At 38.4% G+C, this 19,631-nt stretch overlaps 1 protein-coding gene across 2 annotated transcripts in view; it reads left to right on the top strand.

Moving 5' to 3' along the window:
- The window catches only part of ephb1 (EPH receptor B1), a 306,795-nt gene that overhangs the window by 271,149 nt on the left and 16,015 nt on the right, over window positions 1–19,631 (top strand). For both annotated transcript variants that reach the window (XM_089131064.1, XM_089131063.1), the window contains exons 10-12: window positions 3,408–3,593; window positions 7,735–7,982; window positions 10,014–10,229. In XM_089131064.1, coding sequence (XP_088987190.1) covers window positions 3,408–3,593; window positions 7,735–7,982; window positions 10,014–10,229 — 650 coding nt within the window. The remainder of the gene's footprint in view (window positions 1–3,407; window positions 3,594–7,734; window positions 7,983–10,013; window positions 10,230–19,631) is intronic.

Here is a 19,631-nt window from a genome sequence, read left to right as displayed (position 1 = left end):
CAGAAGGGGTCTTGCTCTTGTGTTTAGTAGATGTACACGGTTCAGATGACTCAGGCAGACTGTCCACAATTTTCTCAACTTTTTTAACCTTGCGAATTACAAATTTATCCATTCTTGAAGTTGCAGTTTCCACGTGCAGTTGCGTGCGCTATTGATAACAAGCGATCAGTCGCCACACGGTGACGTCATATCTTCGAGTCAAGAAATATATATATATTTTTTAATTGAAACCTTCTAATCACTTCAGTCTTTAAAAATAAGAAAATATTAAGAAAAATATTAGTTGTACTATTAATTTTTCAGTATTGAAAAATATTTATTGTAATCTAAAAATAAATAAATTTTTCAAACCAACTCGCGACCCATTGAAATCATTCCGTGACCCCCCGAGGGGTCGCGACCCCCAGTTTGAGAACCACTGCCGTAAAGGAATATGTTACATCGCAAGAGCTGATGTCACGCGATACTTCCTGATGCTGAGGCCGGCGGCTCGCCGCACCGAAGCTGCAAGTGAGATTTTTCCGCTCACAGGCACCAGGGGGGGGGGGGGGTTGAGATGCCCACCATTCAACCCGAAAGAAGTCATATAAACATTTTAATAACTCTGAAGCTGTTAAAGGGATACTCCACTTTTTTTGGAAATATGCTCATTTTACAGAGTTAAACTGTTGAGTTTTACCTTTTTTGAATCCATTCAGCCGATCTCCGGTTCTGGCATTAGCACTTTTAGCATAGCTTAGCATACATCATTGAAGTGCACTAGACCATTAGCATTTCTCCCAAAAAAATTAGCAAAATGGTTTGATATTTTTCCTATTAAAAACTGAACTCTTCTGTAGTTACATCGTGCGTAAGACAGACGGAAAATATAAAATTGCGATTTTCTAGGCTGATATGACTAGGAACTATAATCTCATTCCTGCGTAATAATCAGGAAACTTCACTGCCGTACCATGAGTGCAGCAGGCACAATGAATACACAAACTTAGTCCCGGTCACGTTAGAAGCTGGGGACTATTTTCAGGCGCTGCGTCATAACATTACGCCTGCTGCACTCATGGTACGACAGTGAAGTTTCCTGATTATTACGCAGGAATGAGAGTATAGTTCCTAGTCATATCAGCCTAGAAAATAGCAACTTTACATTTTCCGTCGGTTTTAATGCACGATGTAACAACAGAAGAGTCAAGTTTTAAATAGGAAAAATATCGAAACACTTTGGTCATTTTTTTCTGAGAAATGCTAATGGTCTAGTGCACTTCAATGATGTATGCTAAGCTATGCTAAAAGTGCTACTGCCAGAACCGGAGATCGGCTGAATGGATTCAAAAAAGGTAAAACTCAACAGTTTAACTCTGGGGGAGTTGTAAAATGAACATATTTCGAAAAAAAAAGTGGAGTATCCCTTTAAATTAAGCTAAAATAACTGCATAGTTTCCCTTTAAGTAAGAAATAATGTAGTACCGGCCTTGATTTTTTTAACATTTATTGATTTTTCATTGACTGTCAATATGTCTGTTATATTATTTATTGGTAACACTTTACAATAAGGTTCATTAGTTAACATTAGTTAATGTATTTACTAACATGCACTAACCATGAGCAATACATTTGTTACTGCATTTGTTCATCTTTGTTAATGTTAGTTCATGAAAATACAGCTGTTCATTGTTTGTTCATGTTCGTTCACGGTGCATTAACTAAATGTTAACAAGATTTTAATCAAGTATTAGTAAATGTTGAAAATAACATTAACAAAGATTAACAAATGCTGTATATGTGCTATTCATTATTAGTTCATATTAACTAATGTAGTTAACTAATGTTAACTAACGAACCTTATTGTAAAGTGTTACCTATTTATTCATATTATTTCCCCCTGCTCACGTGGCATTGAAAAAGAAAGAACAGCTGATTTCAGCAGTCAAGAAAGTAATTATATTTTCATGATTTTCAAGATTATGAAAACCCTAATTTCTTCTTTATGATAACATGACTGTTGAATCATGCACAATACAATTCTTCATTATTTATTAAGTAAATAGGGTGAATTTTGATACATTTCACAGTGTTGTCTGGACTCTATAGGGCTGTCAGTCGAGTATGTGCAGGATGGGTTATTATCGTGCCGGAAGACTTGAATGTCTCTTGGCCTTCCTGTCACGCTGGGTGACATTCCCTGGTCTCTCCGCCCTCCAGCGTCCGAGTCAGTGCTCATCTCTTCTGAAGCAGACGTTAGCCTGTGTCTTTCAGTGGGATTGCATCAGCTTGCACACCTGCTTTTTAGGTCTTTGTCTTATTGGGCAGCGGATATGCACACCTCCGTTTAGAGCTCGTTTAATGCTGCTTTTATTTGTGTGGGTCGCTGGTTCTCTCTGATTCTCTGAGATTACTTTCCGCATCCTCAATGTTTACACATGAAGTTTCATCTTCTGCCATGGAGAGCGGTTTGATAGCATGTCTGCGTTATCTGTTTATGAGGTCCTGTGGGGGATAAAGGCAGAAGAGAATTTGATTCGGCTCTATTGGAGAAGCAGAGAGAGAGAGAGAGATTCACTGCAATTGTCTTGTGTTCCACCGCTGTTTAATGATGTCATAGTCGGCAGCTATGATTCCATAATGTTTTTAAAGGGATAAAAGGGAAAAAATAAACACATCTATATATCTATTCCATGTACGACCTTCTAGGGTCATAGTGCTGGAGTTTATCCCAGTTTCTTTTAGGCCAGAGGCAGGGGGAAGCACCCTGGACAGATGGTCAGTCCAGGGCTCACACACACACATTTATGACTCTCCACTTCGCCTAACCTGCATTTCTTTAAAAGACCTTTAAAAACAAAACACCTTTGAATGATGTTATCCAGTTACAATAAAACTTTTAAGCTTCTAAGGGGATGCTAAAGCACCATGCATTCATAAAAAATAGTCTGAATGATTTGTGTGAACTACTTTTAATGCTTCATCGCTGATATTCAAGTATGCAGACGTTCAAGAACTGAATGGTTACCGGAACTGAATGTCATGAAAATCATTTGGTGCCAGTATTTTTATGTAAATCAATTCATAACCCTATTTATTTCAGTCTTTTTATGGGAAACTATTGTTGTCATCAACACCAGACGATGGGTGCAGTAATTATTTTCATATTTCAGATAAATCCACTCAGTTTTAGATTGCCTCTTGTTTAACCACTCACATTGAATTTGTTTATTTACTGATTCGATAAATGCATTAAAACAGAAATGGTTTATGATCATGTGCTCAGACTTGACCTCCTTTTATTGGTATCAAAAAATAGATTTACCAGAATGTTTTTACTACTGCACTGAAATGAAGACTTTTAATAACACTATGCGATGGAAACTTGTGGGCGTTTCATTGAGCTGTGTGATTCTGTTGTGTTCTAGAACTCACTTTGAGGCCAGATCTTTCGAACTGCCACACTCCCATGGGCTGCCCGACCCTGCCAGGCTCTCCGGGGATGAAGATCTACATCGACCCCTTCACCTATGAAGATCCAAATGAAGCCGTCAGAGAATTCGCCAAGGAAATAGATGTCTCCACCGTCAAGATTGAAGAAGTTATTGGGGCAGGTGTGTGGTGTGTTTCTGCTACATGCATGTGTAAATGCATGAATCACTTTGACTTTTTTGAGCAAAAAGCTTTAAAATTACATAAACATTTTGAATGCTATTGATGTAACAGTTTTCCATATATTTATATAAAAAAAACATGAATATTTAATTTTTTAAGGTTTATTAAAAAAAATAAATAAATCTACATCTAATTAATGCTAATTTAATTGCATATTAAATTCGGCTGAAAAAAATATCCCCAAAAGAACCTTTAAAGTCATTATTAGGTTCAATGAGAAAAGCATCATATATACATTACAAAAAGTAGCTTTAGAAATAAATATTTGGTTTAATTCAACATATAATTTATTACACATAAACTTGTAGGCTACAACAGCCATGATTTTTTTTTTTTTTTCATCTGAATTGGCATTTAAATATATGTATAGACCAAAACAGTTTGGTTACCAACATTCTTCAAAATATATTTTATTATGTTCTGCAAAAGAAAGAGTGTCATACAAGTTTAAAATGTGGTGAGGTTGAGTAAATGTAAATAAACAGAATTATCCCCAAACTATGAAATATTTATTTATTTTTTTAATGGAATGATTCTCTAAATAAGAAACCAAAACTGCCAATAGCTGGCGGTAAATGTCTACATTGAGTAATTTAAACATTTGATTCTTTTAAGAGGCTGATTCATTCAAGGATGAATTAATGGCTCCCTTTATGAATTGAATCATTGGTTCACCCGATTTATTCTCATAAAACCCGTATTCATTCAGAAATTAAACACCGCTATGTGATGCTGTGGAATTGCTCAAATTAATATTAACAAAGATGAATAAATGCTGTATAAGTGCAGTTCATTATTAGTTAATGTAAACTAATGTAGTTAACTAATGAACCTTATTGTCAAGTGTTACCTTATAATGTATACAGTGTTAGACTGGGGCTTTTCTGGGACAGATTTGAAGCATGTGTACCTCTTTGAACTTTTATATACCCTCAGTATGTCTGCATTTACTCACAAACACAAGAAAGGCACCCAACACAGCATCCTAGGGGTCTCTGCTCTTCTCTTCGACTCTGGTGAAGACGAGTTATGACTCAGTCTGCTCTGATGCCGAAAGCGAAAGTTAATCCACTGATTCATCTCATATGGATATCACACAGATCATAACAAATACTCTCAACCTTTTACCACTAAAACTCAAATCAAAGTTGATAGAGTTTCTCTTTAACCTATATCTCTTACTATTTTTGCCCATTTTTTCTTGAGTTATATTGATTTTATAACACTTCTGGCTCCATATAAATAATCTAACTTGGTTTTGTTCCAGAGTTGCTTCTACTGAAGTTATTGTATGCAACCTGGGGTTTAGTGACATGCTGAATGTCAGAATGAACCCAGTGACTCAATCCTGAGTTGCATCCACATGGTTGCGAGCTGCAGCCCAAATCCTTAACATTTAAGCTACCACATATGAACTGTTTGAATCATTTTGGAGGTAATTTGGTAACTATATTTTTAGTTCTCTAGGGTTAACAGTAGTCCAGTCCCAAGCCTTTTGACTCCTTTCCGACAGTCAAAGCGGTGTTACGTCACAAAGGTTCAAACTCAGAGGAAGACCTTGAGTGTTTAGGGTGCCATTCAGAGCCATGTTTAAAAGTTGACAGTTTGCCACATTGGTTTACTTAGCCTACAAATGGTTTACTCATCATGGAAAAGTTACAGAAATCAGCTTGATTAAAGGCACACTATGCAGGAATTCGTTTTTGTCAAACAGCGACCCCTAGAGTTGCTGTGGAGTACTTTATTTAATGGTATTTAATGTTGCTGTCGTAAATACCACGCATGCAGAGTGTCTCTGCACTCACGGTATGATCTTCCTCTGAAGATGTTATATCAAGGTACAAATCTTGCATAGTGTGCCTTTAAATAAGAGATCTGGGGGGTGTTTATTGGTAGGCCTACTATGATATTAGACTACATAACCTATAATAAAAGATAATGAATTTCAAACCTGAACCAAACTTTTTTTTTCATTAGTCTTTAGTCTGCCACTAAAAAAACAGCGTGTTGTGGTTCCACGTAACACAGTCTCATCCCAAAAAGTCATATAACTGACGTCTTGGGACGTCTTTTGACCATACGTCAATATCCGCCTTTTTAGGGCCCCCTTAAACGTCGGTAGATGGCGATCCCGGGCCGTCATACAACTGACGCTTTACCTTTAACGTCAGTTAGGTGACGGGTTAGGTTTAGGGTTAGGTTTAGGTCTGGAGTAGAGTTAGGATCCCATAACCTCATCTACCAACGTTTAAGGGGGCCCTAAAAAGGCGAATATTGACGTATGGTCAAAAGACGTCCCAAAACGTCAGTTATATGACGTCTTGGGATGAGACCGGGTTGTTCCACGAAACGAATTAATGAAAATTTGCCTATCAATGTATTAAAATTTGCGCCTATATCTTTGAAAACTTCAAAAAAGGGCCGACTCAACCTCCACGGACAGTTTTTAATATTTTATCAGACAACTACTCCTCAAGATTTTGCTTTAGTATAATTTTAAGGACAATAGGCTATATGCATTTTCCAGTTGGGGAGATTAAAGCGGAGGAAAACTGAGGAAAACGGGATTATGGCAAAATCTTCAAAATTTACTATCCTCCCGTCTTTGAAACGGAACTTTCATGCGTTTAGATGTAATTTTACAGTATATATAGGTATGTTTATTTAATATAATTTTAAAAAAGAAGCATAAACACAATGAGTGGTGTCTGTGTTATCTGTTTTTGTGACAAACGTTTCTTTAGTATAACCATGGAATATAAAATTCAATATAAATGCTCGTTATTGCATTGGACTCCGCGATCGGCGGAAGTTATCGAGCATCCTAAGACCTTCACCGGAAATACTGCCATGCATAGAGCCCTTTGGCGCCGGATTCAGGACAGCAGCTTAGATTTCGGGACGTCTGGTCCCCTTTATGTGGCGGCATGCGCACATTCTCCACTTGAACGCACTCTCTACAATCTATCGCCGTTGCGGACTCTCCCAATTCATTCTGGTGAAATTACAAAATAAAATGAACACAAACTTAGAAATATTTACTTACTAGTCCATCAACAAGATCGCCAGGTCAGCATCACTGTTGCATCCAGTGCTGCTTTTTAGTTCGCGTCAACGAGTGAAAATCCACATCTATGGAAAAGCCTGACGAGTGGAACTCTTGTCTGGTTCATCGCGCAGTCATATGATCTTTTCCTTTTCTTAGTCTCTTCCGACTGCATTTTCTTTGCTTTTTCCATCATTGAGTATCACGCCTGAAATGCGGGCAAGTGTCCTAATGCCTCATATGTTGTTGTTGATGTGTGTGACGTCGTTGCCGTAAAGCATGTTGTAATTCTCGCAAGATTTGTCGGGGGCGCTCCTCTCAAACTTGCATTGCTGGTTTTTCCAGCGGCGGCCCATCCAATCTTTACTACCAGGATGATTTGCCCTACTACGAGTTTATTTACCACCAATTACTTTGAAGCTGTTATATTAAGGTACGATTCTTGCATAGTGTGCCTTTAAATCCTGAAATGTTTCACTTAAAGTTTGGGACTTTTAAGGCGTCTTTATTTGCTATTGAAGTTATGTAACATTTGAATGCACTTGGATTGATCAATACAGATACTTTTTTGCTGAATCACTGAAGTTCATTTTCATTTTGGGTGGTTCGTTTTAAGGATGTTAAGGCTAAATTTAAGTAAGTGCATAAGTGATTTTCCATCATGCAGTCAAACTATATAACTTCTCAAATTCTGACTTTCAGTCATTGACATATTTCTGACAGGTTTTGCTTTTGGGAAACCAATTTTCTGTGTAATTTATTGATTCAAAGCTCTTTCTACTGCTCCAAACATACACATTTCCATCCATTGAATTATGAAGTTTGAATCTGCTGTCTAATAGTTATGAGCTTGAATCTTTAACCACTTTATAGTTGTTGTGCTCTAAATACTCTCCTAAATTTTATTTATTTATCTTAGTTATCACTTAGTTGTCCTGCACCTGAGCCCAATTTGGGTGTTTGGGATGTGCACACTATTTTTTGACTTTTCACTAAATACTCTCCCACTCATTTTTCCTCTCTCTGCACCCCAGGTGAGTTCGGGGAAGTATATAAAGGTCGACTGAAACTGCCTGGAAAACGAGAGATCTACGTTGCCATCAAAACACTGAAGGCGGGTTATTCTGAGAAGCAGAGACGCGACTTCCTGTCTGAGGCGTCAATCATGGGGCAGTTTGATCACCCCAACATCATTCGTCTTGAAGGCGTGGTCACCAAAAGCCGGCCGGTCATGATCGTCACAGAGTTCATGGAGAACGGGGCACTCGACTCTTTCCTTCGGGTAAATGCAACATCCAAAACAAGCACAGACACACTCTCTCTCTCTCTATCTCTCTCTCTCTCTCTCTCTCTCTCTCTCTCTCTCTCTCTCTCTCTCTCTCTCTCTCTCTCTCTCTCTCTCTCTCTCTCTCTCTCTCTGTTTTCTTTCTGTTTCATTCTTTCCCTCTGACATGGAGAAGTACATTGCTTAATCGATGTTCAGCCTGTTTTTTTCAATCTCATGGATTGGTTCTCCCTAGCTTTGATCTGAAGCCACAATAAAGGTTCTCTTTGAAGTCGGCTTAAAAATCCACCACATCCGAGTAGCGTCACCATTGATCCACATACCCCACCCCTGTTTGTTATCGTGCGTTCAGTTCAAAGCTTTCACTTGTGCAACATGGCAACTGTGTACAGAAGTTTCGAAAAATGTCCCCCACTGTGTGCTGTTCACATTTTTAAGACAGCTACTGGTGAAGATTGTTAAACACAAATGATCCTCAAAAAAGCTAAATCAATATGTTTCTTTCATGGTTGTGGAAATATTTTATCATATTTATTTTATTTATGTTTATTTTGTCCGTGCTGCTGTTCTCAAATTATAGAAGGGTTTGTCTTTTAATAAAATTGTGCTTTAGGTGCTCTTCGGTCATTTCTGACCGAAATATTTTCTGTTTTTAATTTCTAAAAATCACGGCTTCATCGGAATGTTATGAAACTTGGTGACTTTTATGGCATTATGTATGTGAATAAAAAAAAAAAAAAAAAAAAAAAATGAGGTCATGATCCGAGCATGCTAAGTGGTCGTAAAAAAAAAAATAGTCACACTTGTGGTCTTCGGTCAAAAATGACCGACCCATAGGAAATGAATGGGAAATTGAAAAAAAAATTCTCTGAATTTTTGTACGTGCAATCTACAAATCGGCCACAATTCTAAAAAAAAAAAAGTACACCGCAGGAAAGGGGTGACACTCTACAACATTTAGAGTGCAAAACAGACAAACCCACACACAGACACACACACATACAAACACACTTTTATACACATACACACCAATACATTTTGATTACAAAAAGTATGTTTTGAATTTTTAAAAATCACAGTTTCATCTGAATGTTACGAAACGTGGTGACTTTTCGGCATTGTGTATGTGAACACACAAAAAAATTGAGGTCATGATCCGAGCATGCTAAGTGGTCTTAAAAAAAAAAATAGTCACACTTGTGGTCTTTGGTCAAAAATGACCCCATAGGAAATGAATGGGAAATTGACAAAAACAAAGTATTTTTTTTTTTTTTTTACATTTTTTTAATAAAAAATCGTTTTTGAGATTGTTTCAACTATATATTCTAATCCACCAAAAAAAAAAAAAAAAAAATGTGTTCATAAACATCTGGGGAATTCACACGCCTCTCCACAGAGAGCTGTACATGCCATCTAGTAGTTACACCATGATTCTACGCTTTTTCTCTATACTGTAACCAGATGGTGCTAATTTTCTTCAAAAATATATATATTTTTTTTTTCTGAAGGCCTAGACTCTATATTAAACTAAAATACTGCATTAATCATTTAAAAAAAAAAAATATATATATATATATATATATATATATATATATATATATATATATACTGTATATATCCATGGCAAAATATACCATAAATATTGCATAAATATTAATAAATTCAATCAAATTGTCTGAAAATACTAAATTACAAAGAATAAATATTATAGAACAAAAATAAATTGCATTGGTTTAGCTGGGATGGAGGAAATGTAATTTTTAGGTGTCCGGTCACTTTTGACCGGGAAGATAACAAGTGTGACTCCGAAACGAAGAGCACCTGAGGGTTAATAACATTAATACATAACATTAAGTTACATTTCAATGTTAATTGAAGTTCTACGTCCTGTTTTCGACCCCTATTCAAATCATTTTAAATGGACTCACCAGGGTAACCACCAGATGTGTACAGCTAAACACAGAGAGTTCATTTGATTAAGCTTTGACATATTGGTGAATGTCAAGTCATATTTGTGTTGTGTGGTAGCAAAACGACGGGCAGTTCACGGTGATCCAGCTGGTGGGGATGTTGAGGGGAATCGCTGCAGGGATGAAGTATCTGTCGGAAATGAATTACGTCCACCGAGACCTGGCTGCCCGCAACATCCTGGTCAACAGCAACCTCGTGTGCAAGGTGTCGGACTTCGGCCTATCCCGTTATCTGCAGGAAGACACCTCTGACCCCACCTACACCAGCTCACTGGTAAGAACTTGTCCAAGGACATCAGACTCACCACTTCATTTTAACAGAAGATAATAGGTGCCATGATTGGCACTTTTGGTTTGGCTTTATTTTCTCATTCGGATATGCTTTATTGTCTTTTCTCAAGAATGAAAAAGTGCATTGTCTCTCTGACAGGACACGACAATTTCCTGGGGGAAAAAAAAAAAACTACATTTAAATTCTGTGTGTGATTGAACAAAGCAAAGTGACTGAACTTCCAATAGCCTGCCTCCCCAAATGGAGCGCTCAGACTTCCAGAATTCTCTATTATGTATCATTAATAGGCATCCAAGGCATCATTAGCCCTCCTGTGCTGCAGATCTTTAATATTAATATGAAATACTATTTTCTCCTGCCTCCTTAAAGACTCTCTATTCAGAGCGCTGTGATATTTCTGGTACTGTGGATTCACCACGTTAGTAATTATCTGGGTTTCCTGATAATTCATTGTCTTGTTCCGTCTTATCAGACCCTGTTAGGATTTCTGTATTCAGGCTGGTTTCGGAGGTACTGGTACATTGACAGTCACACTTTTAGCAGGGTCAACCGTTTCAATGCATAATTTCACTGCACTGGAGAAAAACAGCCCTAGGTCAAATCTTTTATTGAATGTGTTTTAAATTCACTTCAGACCTCTCATCGAAATGTCCCATGCATTGTAAGCAAACAATTTCATTTTTTACACTCGGGTGGTTCCTCGGCGCTGGTGATCAGAGATGTGAGGCGGATGATAAGTAGACGAGACAACAGACAGGGAATATTTAGCTAACATTTTGTCTCTCTTGAAATGTGTGAAAGCTCATTAAGCCCCAAAGGCAGCCGCCATTCACAAACAGGATGTCCTGTGGTGACTGTTGATTGACAGGAATATGCGGCAAAGGTGCGAACTGGGGTGCGATACTGACGTGACATCTCTGTCTTCCTTACTAATAGAGGGAGAATTTAATTACCCCCCAGGGTTTTTTGGGGGCCATTTTTGTCCGCTTGCCAACATTTCGTACCCTTTGTTTGCTAGCCTGGTTTAGGTTGATAAAATGATATGACATAATCTATCCATCCATCCATTTTTCTGATCTATCTTTTCTGATCTAGTTGTAGCTTGACCTTTCTCTTTACTGAGTTCACTGCATAGGGGAACGTTGACAGGATGGTCATGTGAAAGGGCCTTCAGTGTTTCTTCCATTGATGATGCTGTAGAATTTATACAAAGATTTAGAGCCCTGCACGGGCCTCAAATCTAGGCCCTAGCCCGGCCCTGGCCCGAGACGTCCAGGCCCTAGCCAGGCCCGTGTCCGACACCTCATCAGAATGATCAGCCCGAGTCCGACCCGAGCCCGTTATTTAAAAAAAAAAAAAAAAAAAAAAACACCTTACACAGCCTGCCCTGTTGCAGCAGTCATTTAAACAGATATGTTTTGTCCTCAATGGCAAAGTAGTTACCGTTTAGATTATTTTCATTTCTTTATAAAGTTAATTAAGACAAATGTTTCTTTTTATTTTATTTTTTTATGCTCTTACAATACAATTTACAATACAATACAGAGAATGCAATCTAAACAAATCAAATAAATTACATTAAAAACAAACATGCAGGTTATCTTACCTCAAAAATCAAGTCTTCACTACAGAACATGGCCATTCGTATTTCCAAAAGTTTCCAATAGACTCATGAAACTCAAGTCCAATCAAACAAAAAACAACAAGACAACCTCCTAAACAGTCTCTTACAGAGCATCGTGCAGAAAAAGCACCATCCACCGTGGAAAGTTTTAATCCAGTCATACTTTTTCCAGCTGTGCTAAAGTCACGCTCACTACTCCTGCTGCTGGCGGGACACTAAACAGAGAACGTGCCGGTCGCGCGGATCGCGTTGCCGGGAAACCTGTGTGCGCGTGTGCGTGCCGTGAGCAGACTGTCGGTCATATATGTCAGTATGATAGGTTATAAAACGTCTTTCTATGTTTGCTTTTCAATAGTCACCTTCTCATATTTTATTTTAAGTAATATCTAAAATAGGCTATAAAAAAGATAAGCCTAAAACAGGCCCGAGGCCCGGCCCGCGTGTGAACTATGACGTTAAAATTGGCCCGAAGCCCGGCCCGAGGAGTGTAAATAAGTCGGGGGCCCGTCGGGCTCGGGCTGAAATGCAGGCCTCTACAAAGATTTGCAGAAGATATGAAGGTTTAAGTATCTGTGATGTGATTAGCACACAAATACACACACACACTCACACACACCAATCCATCCATCCATGCAGTGATGATCTTTCAGGTTGTTTGACTATGTTGCTTCATCTGTCACTCTGTCAACTCTTTCACCAATGAATCACTCTCTGCGTCCAATATTACTGTTTTATGAAGTAACATCAAGCACTTCTTTTGGCGATGGAACCTTTTTGGTGATGGAACACTGATTCGGTACATATTGACTGAGTATACACATCCATCCAATCCATCCACCCACCCATCCACCCATCCATCCATCCACCCATCCACCCATCCACCCATCCATCCATCCACCCATCCATCCATCCATCCATCCATCCACCCACCCACCCACCCATCCATCCATCCAATCCATCCACCCATCCATCCACCCACCCTCAATCCACCCATCCATCCATCCACCCACCCACCCACCCATCCAACCACCGACCCAATCCATCCACCCATCCATCCATCCATCCATCCATCCACCCACCCACCCATCCATCCATCCATCCATCCACCCACCCACCGACCCAATCCATCCACCCATCCATCCATCCATCCACCCACCCATCCATCCATCCATCCATCCATCCATCCATCCATCCATCCATCCATCCATCCAATTTGTCTGTCTATCATTCTTTCTGTATGTCTGTCTTACTGTTTGTCCATCCGTCTTCCCATCCAAACTTGGATAGAAAAATGCAAGACCTAAATAGCTCAGTCACATTCAGTCATTCAGTCTGGACACACAGTACAGTACTGTACTGGACTCAGGATGAGAAATTTGTAAGTATTTGTGCCCATCTGTCTTCCTGTCACATGGACATTTTGCTTTTTAAATTGGTTTTCATCTTATTTATGTACTGTGTCTAACTTGAAGATGACACAATCTTGTTCTAAAACACACACAAACTAGCCAATGAGTTCCTCGCCCAAAACTGGAGGATTCTTGGTCTTGGAGGAGATGAAATAGAAAACGGAGTGAAATGGAAAGTGAAGAAATAAAGAATTGTCCCTCACTTTCTCAGCATGAACACAGACTTCCCTCTCGCTGTCAGCATGACAAGTGCAGTGGCTGTGTGCTGCAAATGGAAAATAAAACTATTTACACTGAGGTGGGATCTGAATGTGTGACACCCCCTCGCCCTGCCACCCTCCTCTCTGTCACTTTCTGTTTCCCTCTTCCTCTCCATTCCCAGGCATGCCAGATTGTGGAATGTGACATGCTCATTCTCCCTTTCCTGTTTATACACTAATTTCAATTCCTTCAGTGTCTTCAGTTATGTTCCCACACTTGTCTTCTCAGTTCCAGGTGTTAAAGTCTGATGTCCTTTAGCATCTCATGCAATTGTATAGTCTTGTTTAGCCAGACTTTTGCCTGTTAGTGTCAGGAATGGTTCAGATTACCACTTATTCTGGCCAAGAACTCTCACTGGTTTACACTGCCCATCTTGGTTTGCTGGCAGTGAAAATTGGCCTTTGACACACGCAAAAAAAGCCATCTGACCATCATAAAGCAGTTGTCTGGTTTTGTTGCATCGGCGTTGGCACCGGTTGCCCCTGTAGCTCAAGCAGTAGAGCTAGTATTTGTGTTGAAAAGAGAATGAATGACGGCACCACTATCAGTTAGTACATGTACAGTCTGTTCATCCACTTAAAAAACACATTTCTAAGAACAAGAAATGCATTTGTGTGTGTTTGATATAGTCTGAAGTGTCACAGGTACCTAAGCTATTAAGCCCATCAGTTATTACATTCCCTGTCTGTATGTGTGTGTGTCAGTCCCCAGTGCAGTGCAGCTGAGAACAACATGTGTGCTCGTTTTATGCTTCTTAATCTTTCCTGATCTCACAACAGCTTGCTTTGTACCAATTTAATAGTGTAAAACAGCATTTAGATGGAAAGTCTCAAGGTCACTTCCATAGAGCCAGATTCATTCTTAATGAACGCTGATTTTATGCTTTCATTTATACCAAATAATACGTTTTTGTTAGAATCTTAAAGCTACACTGATTTTAGTGTGATTTTTACCCCCATCTAGCGGTGAAAAGGTATATGACCATCCAGTGAATATTAGTTTCTGTTCCTCTCAATTCCGATTTCGTTTTAACTCCTACGGTGGCCAATGTAGTCCAAGATTAACATGGCTTCCAGTTCGACCTCGTCCATGAGTGTGAACTCAAATGTAAGCGCGAAAGGCGAAGCTTGAATTAACGGGTATGTCCCTCTTTGGCTAATGTACTTTCAAGATGGAGTTGGCAACATGGCGGCTGACATTAGAACCCCTTACCTGTATGTATTTTCAATGGCATATTATACACTCACGAGAATACTTTATTACTTGAACGAAGTAAATATACAATAATGTGCACATGTATTTTTGAAAGAACTAAGTGTTTTTAGCTAAGAATAAATTAAAAGAGTTACACGGCGTAGCTTTAAAGTAACACTTGCTTTTGTGTTATTTATTTTATTTTTCTAAGCTTTATGTCTCACCATGTGACAAAATAGTATTAAATCCCCATTCAACAGACTCATGCCACCAGCGCACTGGTAACTAGTTAGCAACTTACCGTTAAGACACCACTTGCATGCTTTTCTGTTGCTGCCTTAACAAGACAGTGGATGCGGTGCGACAAAAGACAGTTGAACCCATTATAATCAGTAATGTTGTCTACACTGGATGCGGTGCGACGCGAGTGACAAATCTCCCAGAGTAAACTGATGCCTCATTATATTTATAATGTACTAACGCAAAGGACAAAATTGCTTTGTAACGGGCGCTTTGCCACATTCAGGGTAAACAGCTGTTGCCACGCGAATGACAACAGCCTCGTCCGGTTGTAAACACAGTGTCAGCCCATTTTACCATAACTCTATGTTACAGCATCAAGCAATATTCTAATAATTTGTATAATCATAAGACTTAATATGTGACTTTATATATTGCTTAATGAGTAGTTTCACATTTAGTACATTTTGCTGACATACAGAACTTATTAAAAATAGTACTTAAGTAAAAGTACTGTGCATTTGTAATTAAACATGTTTTCATTATGGTATTATTACTTTTACTTTTGTAAAAAGTGTACTTCCTCCATTGATAGAGACTAGAGGAGTTAAGATTATAATAGAAGATAACAAGGTTTTGCCAGTGACACTTTTGATATATTTATTGATACAAGTTATTTTTTATATAACGTGACTAAATAAAAAATACAAAGTCATTAGTGAAGATTATGCAACACTATTTAGAATATAATAGAACATTGTACATAAAAAAGACAGAGGAGAAAATTTATACATCATACAGAATATAAACAAACTAGTTTGTTTACAGCAATGTATCATTCTCATTCTGTCGTTTACCCTGCCTCCATTACATATATTTTTCACTCTATATATATATTTACATATATGTGTCACTATATATATATTTAACAGTTTATATTCTGTTTATATACTGTATTCTACATACAGTATCAGTCAAAAAATTGTACACACAAATGGGAAAGTGTGTCCAAACTTTTGACTGGTACACTACTATAACATACACAAGTAATATTGCTAAAATTTCAATATTTACGTATATAATCCCAGACAGCAAACTGACATTGAATCAACGTGAAAACGACGTCTCTCATGACATTGAAACAACGTTGATTTGCTCATCGAATTAACGTTGAACCAACGTCAGACGCGGCATTCTTCAAAGCTAAATGAAATCGAAAATTGGTTTGCTTTCATAACGTTGAAACAACGCGTTGATTTCAAGTTGATTTTCCGTTAGTTTTGAAAGAATGACGCATCTGACGTTGGTTCAACGTTAATTCGATGAGCAAAATGTCAGATCAACGTTGTTTCGATGTCATATTTCCACGTTGATTCAATGTCAGTTTGCTATCTGGGATATCAGCCGATATATCGATATTAGGCTTTTTTTTTACTCCCTAATATCGGTATCGGCCTCGGCCCCCAAAACATCCATATCAGTCGGGCTGTTCTAAAAACCAACTAGCAACATTGTAGCAACCACCCACAACAGCTAACAACATCCAAGCAACCACTGGTTGGTTGCCAAGATGTCGCTGGGTGGTTGTTAGTGTTTTATGGATGGGTGCTTGGATCTAGTGTTGTGAGTGGTTTCTTGGATGTTCTGGGTGGTTGCTACAATGTTGCTAGCTAGTTGTTAGATGGTTGCCAGGATGTTGTTGGGTGGTTGTGACGGTGTTCTGAGTGGATTCTTGAAGCCCTATGATATTCGGGTCCCTAAATATGCCGTGTGTTTTCTTCAATGCATGTTTTGGGGATTTTATCTCTAATACAGTAATTGTATACCTCTCCTCAACAAGATGCTCAATTCCAGGTATTCCCTATGTCCACAGTGGGGTCAAGTTACAAGTTAACCCCAAAAATATGTACAAGCAGTTATAAAACTGTCGTTTGCCCTTTTAGTGTGTAATTTGTGCTGCAGCATTTTTTGGTGATTTATTTTAGTCAATATGAACTATCAATTCAGTCTCAATTTCCTGCATGGGTTTATGCAGCCTTGACTCTTGCCTCTCTTGTAAAATGTTGACTGTGAGCAGATTGGTTAGCAAGTTACGGAGGATATCAACACCATTTTACCACACGGCTGTCCTCGGCTGTCATTATTTAAACATGAAATCTGCCCTTTGACCTGCAGCATGGGCACAGTGCCATGTGACAGACTTGATCCCAGTGAAAACAGTTCACAGTGGCGTACAAGTGCTGTTTCATTTAAGCTCAAAAACTCTTAAAAGAAAAAGAAAGAGCGAGAGGGGGAAGAAAGAATACTTAACCTGCTTATGAAAGACAAGGTCATAATCTAATATTAAAAATCCTGGATGGGAAATTGAAGGGAACGGATGATAAAGGATTAGGTGAGCGTGGTTTAATTTGCACTGTCCCCGTTGGGTGTCTGGGCGGTGGCGGGGCAGTACGGGACCGGGAACAGAGGGCGAAAGGTTAGATGCGCACCGATAGCCTACTGCTATCTGAACCAGCTCCCCTGACGTCTGATTTGCCTGCTGATGTTATTGCAGCACAATTTGGACTTTTGAAATTAATGTAGGCCTAAGTGAAGGAGATATAAGCAAATTAGATCCGTGAAAGCGAATGGCCACGGGTTATAATTGAAAAGCAGTTAGACACAAGGTGATCTGGTATTCATCAAATTTGCATCATTGGTTTGTTGACATCAGTGTTAGATGGGGGTGGGCGGTGGACCCTTTATCAAAGTATGAGTCATTTTATATCATTGTATATGTTTTGTGTTTGGTTTGTGTTACACCACTCTATATTTTTGCATTACTTCATGTTTTGTCATCAATCTCACTTGAGTACTGTAAAGTAGATAGACAGACAGTCTCTTTTCTCTTCTGTCTTTTTAGATATTTCACAGATCGACTGTAAATTTATGCTGCATCTTACCCCATGCAGGCACATTTCCAATGCAGATTGTTTGTGTTTGGGACATTAAACACAAGTGGTGCGTCTTTCTTCTGCAGTTGTTCAAGTGTTGTTTGCTGTGTGCATGTGCCGCTGTGATGGACAGATCTTCATTGTTCTGTCAGACTGCTGCTCATATCAAAAACAGAACTATATATGAACAGCTCATATCTAACAAATGCTGCATAAATGATATACAAAAGTTTTGTATTTGCTTACTTTACAACTTTCAGTGATTCACCTATTTATTTTCAAACACTCTCATTGGTGAAAACCAGTGCAGCTTTTGGATTTACAATTAATGGAGTTCGGTCACTGCATGGATTCAATGTAGAAGTAATTGTCACTAACCTGAACTCAGTGTTTATTTGTTACATCTGTAATGGTGACAGACCTCTCGTGAAGTGAAGGTGAAGTGAAGGTGACCTTAAGGCTGTTGTTTGTTTCAGTCTTTTATTGGAATCGATAAAGATGAAATTGAGTCTTTCAGGTCACTATTCACAAAGGTCAGGAGAAAGTTCAAGCACAAAGAGTCATCCAATTCCATGCATATATATATATATATATATATATATATATATATATTTTTTTTTTTTTTTTTTTTTTTTTTCATTTTATCATTCACATGTCAAGATTATGTAATCTTGTGTTGGGTTGTTGTACTTCCATATACTTGTTTCCATTATACACTGTAAAAAAAAAAAATACTTTCAAGATTTGTTATCACATCATTTTTTCTTTTGTCAAAACAACTTAAATAATTTATTCAGTTGAGATAACTTTTTATTTTGAGTTTCTGATGAATAAATCAATCTCCATTGCATTAACCCACTTTTTCCAGTTCAATCAACTTAAAATTTTAAGGCAACCAGGTTACTTACTTTTTTAAGTTAAACCAACAATTTTTTTTTTTTTACAGTGTAAAGACGCTGAGCGAGAGTTGCATTTAAAATGAGATATCCCCACCCACAAGCAGACATTATGCACAATCATTCAAATTTATTTTTCCTCTTCTGCAATTCACTTTGATTATTTTTTGAAACTTCATTAAATTTGTGACGATCAGCAGCCGTGGTGCCCTCGAGAGCCACTAGAGGGCACCCTCTCCCCATGTTTGTTTCCCCATGGACTCTTTGTGTTTCATTATGTTCAGCTGTGTTTCATTATTGGTTATTGAGTTCCTTATTTAAGCCTGAGTTTTCCCTGTGTCCCTTGCGAAGTCTTGTTACCCTGTAAGCGTACAATTCCGAGCGTTATTCCCTGTTCTGTGTCTCCGTGTTTCCCTGGACTCTTGACCCTTGCCTGTTTCCTGGACTGCTCTCGAACCTGTGCTGCCTGCCTCGACCATTGCCTGTTTAGACCACGAGTTTCTGGATTGCCCCTTTGTTTAACTGTTTGCCAGTTTTCATGTCTGCTTGTCTTAATAAAGTGCTGCACATGGATCCGACCGTCTCTGTCCGTACGTTACAAAATTGTCATTTAAAGTGAAAATCAGGTGGGCTAAGGTGCTGGAAAATTCCCTTATATTAAAGCTGTAGTCCGTAGCTTTTTGAGGTTAAAAATAATCCAAAATAAATTTGAGAAAATACATAACCAGCCAGTATTCAAAACGATCTGCTTGCCTTAGCTCGATTCAAAGCGGTAAGCTTGTAATAATGTTTTTAATTCCAGTGGTGATTTCCGCGGGAGATTCGAG

Source organism: Pimephales promelas, chromosome 5 (assembly GCF_988280905.1).
Source record: "Pimephales promelas chromosome 5, fPimPro1.hap1.1, whole genome shotgun sequence".
NCBI classification, from domain to species: Eukaryota; Metazoa; Chordata; class Actinopteri; order Cypriniformes; family Leuciscidae; genus Pimephales; species Pimephales promelas.
The sequence above is the reverse complement of the archived record's forward strand: the minus strand, read 5'-3'. Positions and strand labels throughout refer to the sequence as shown.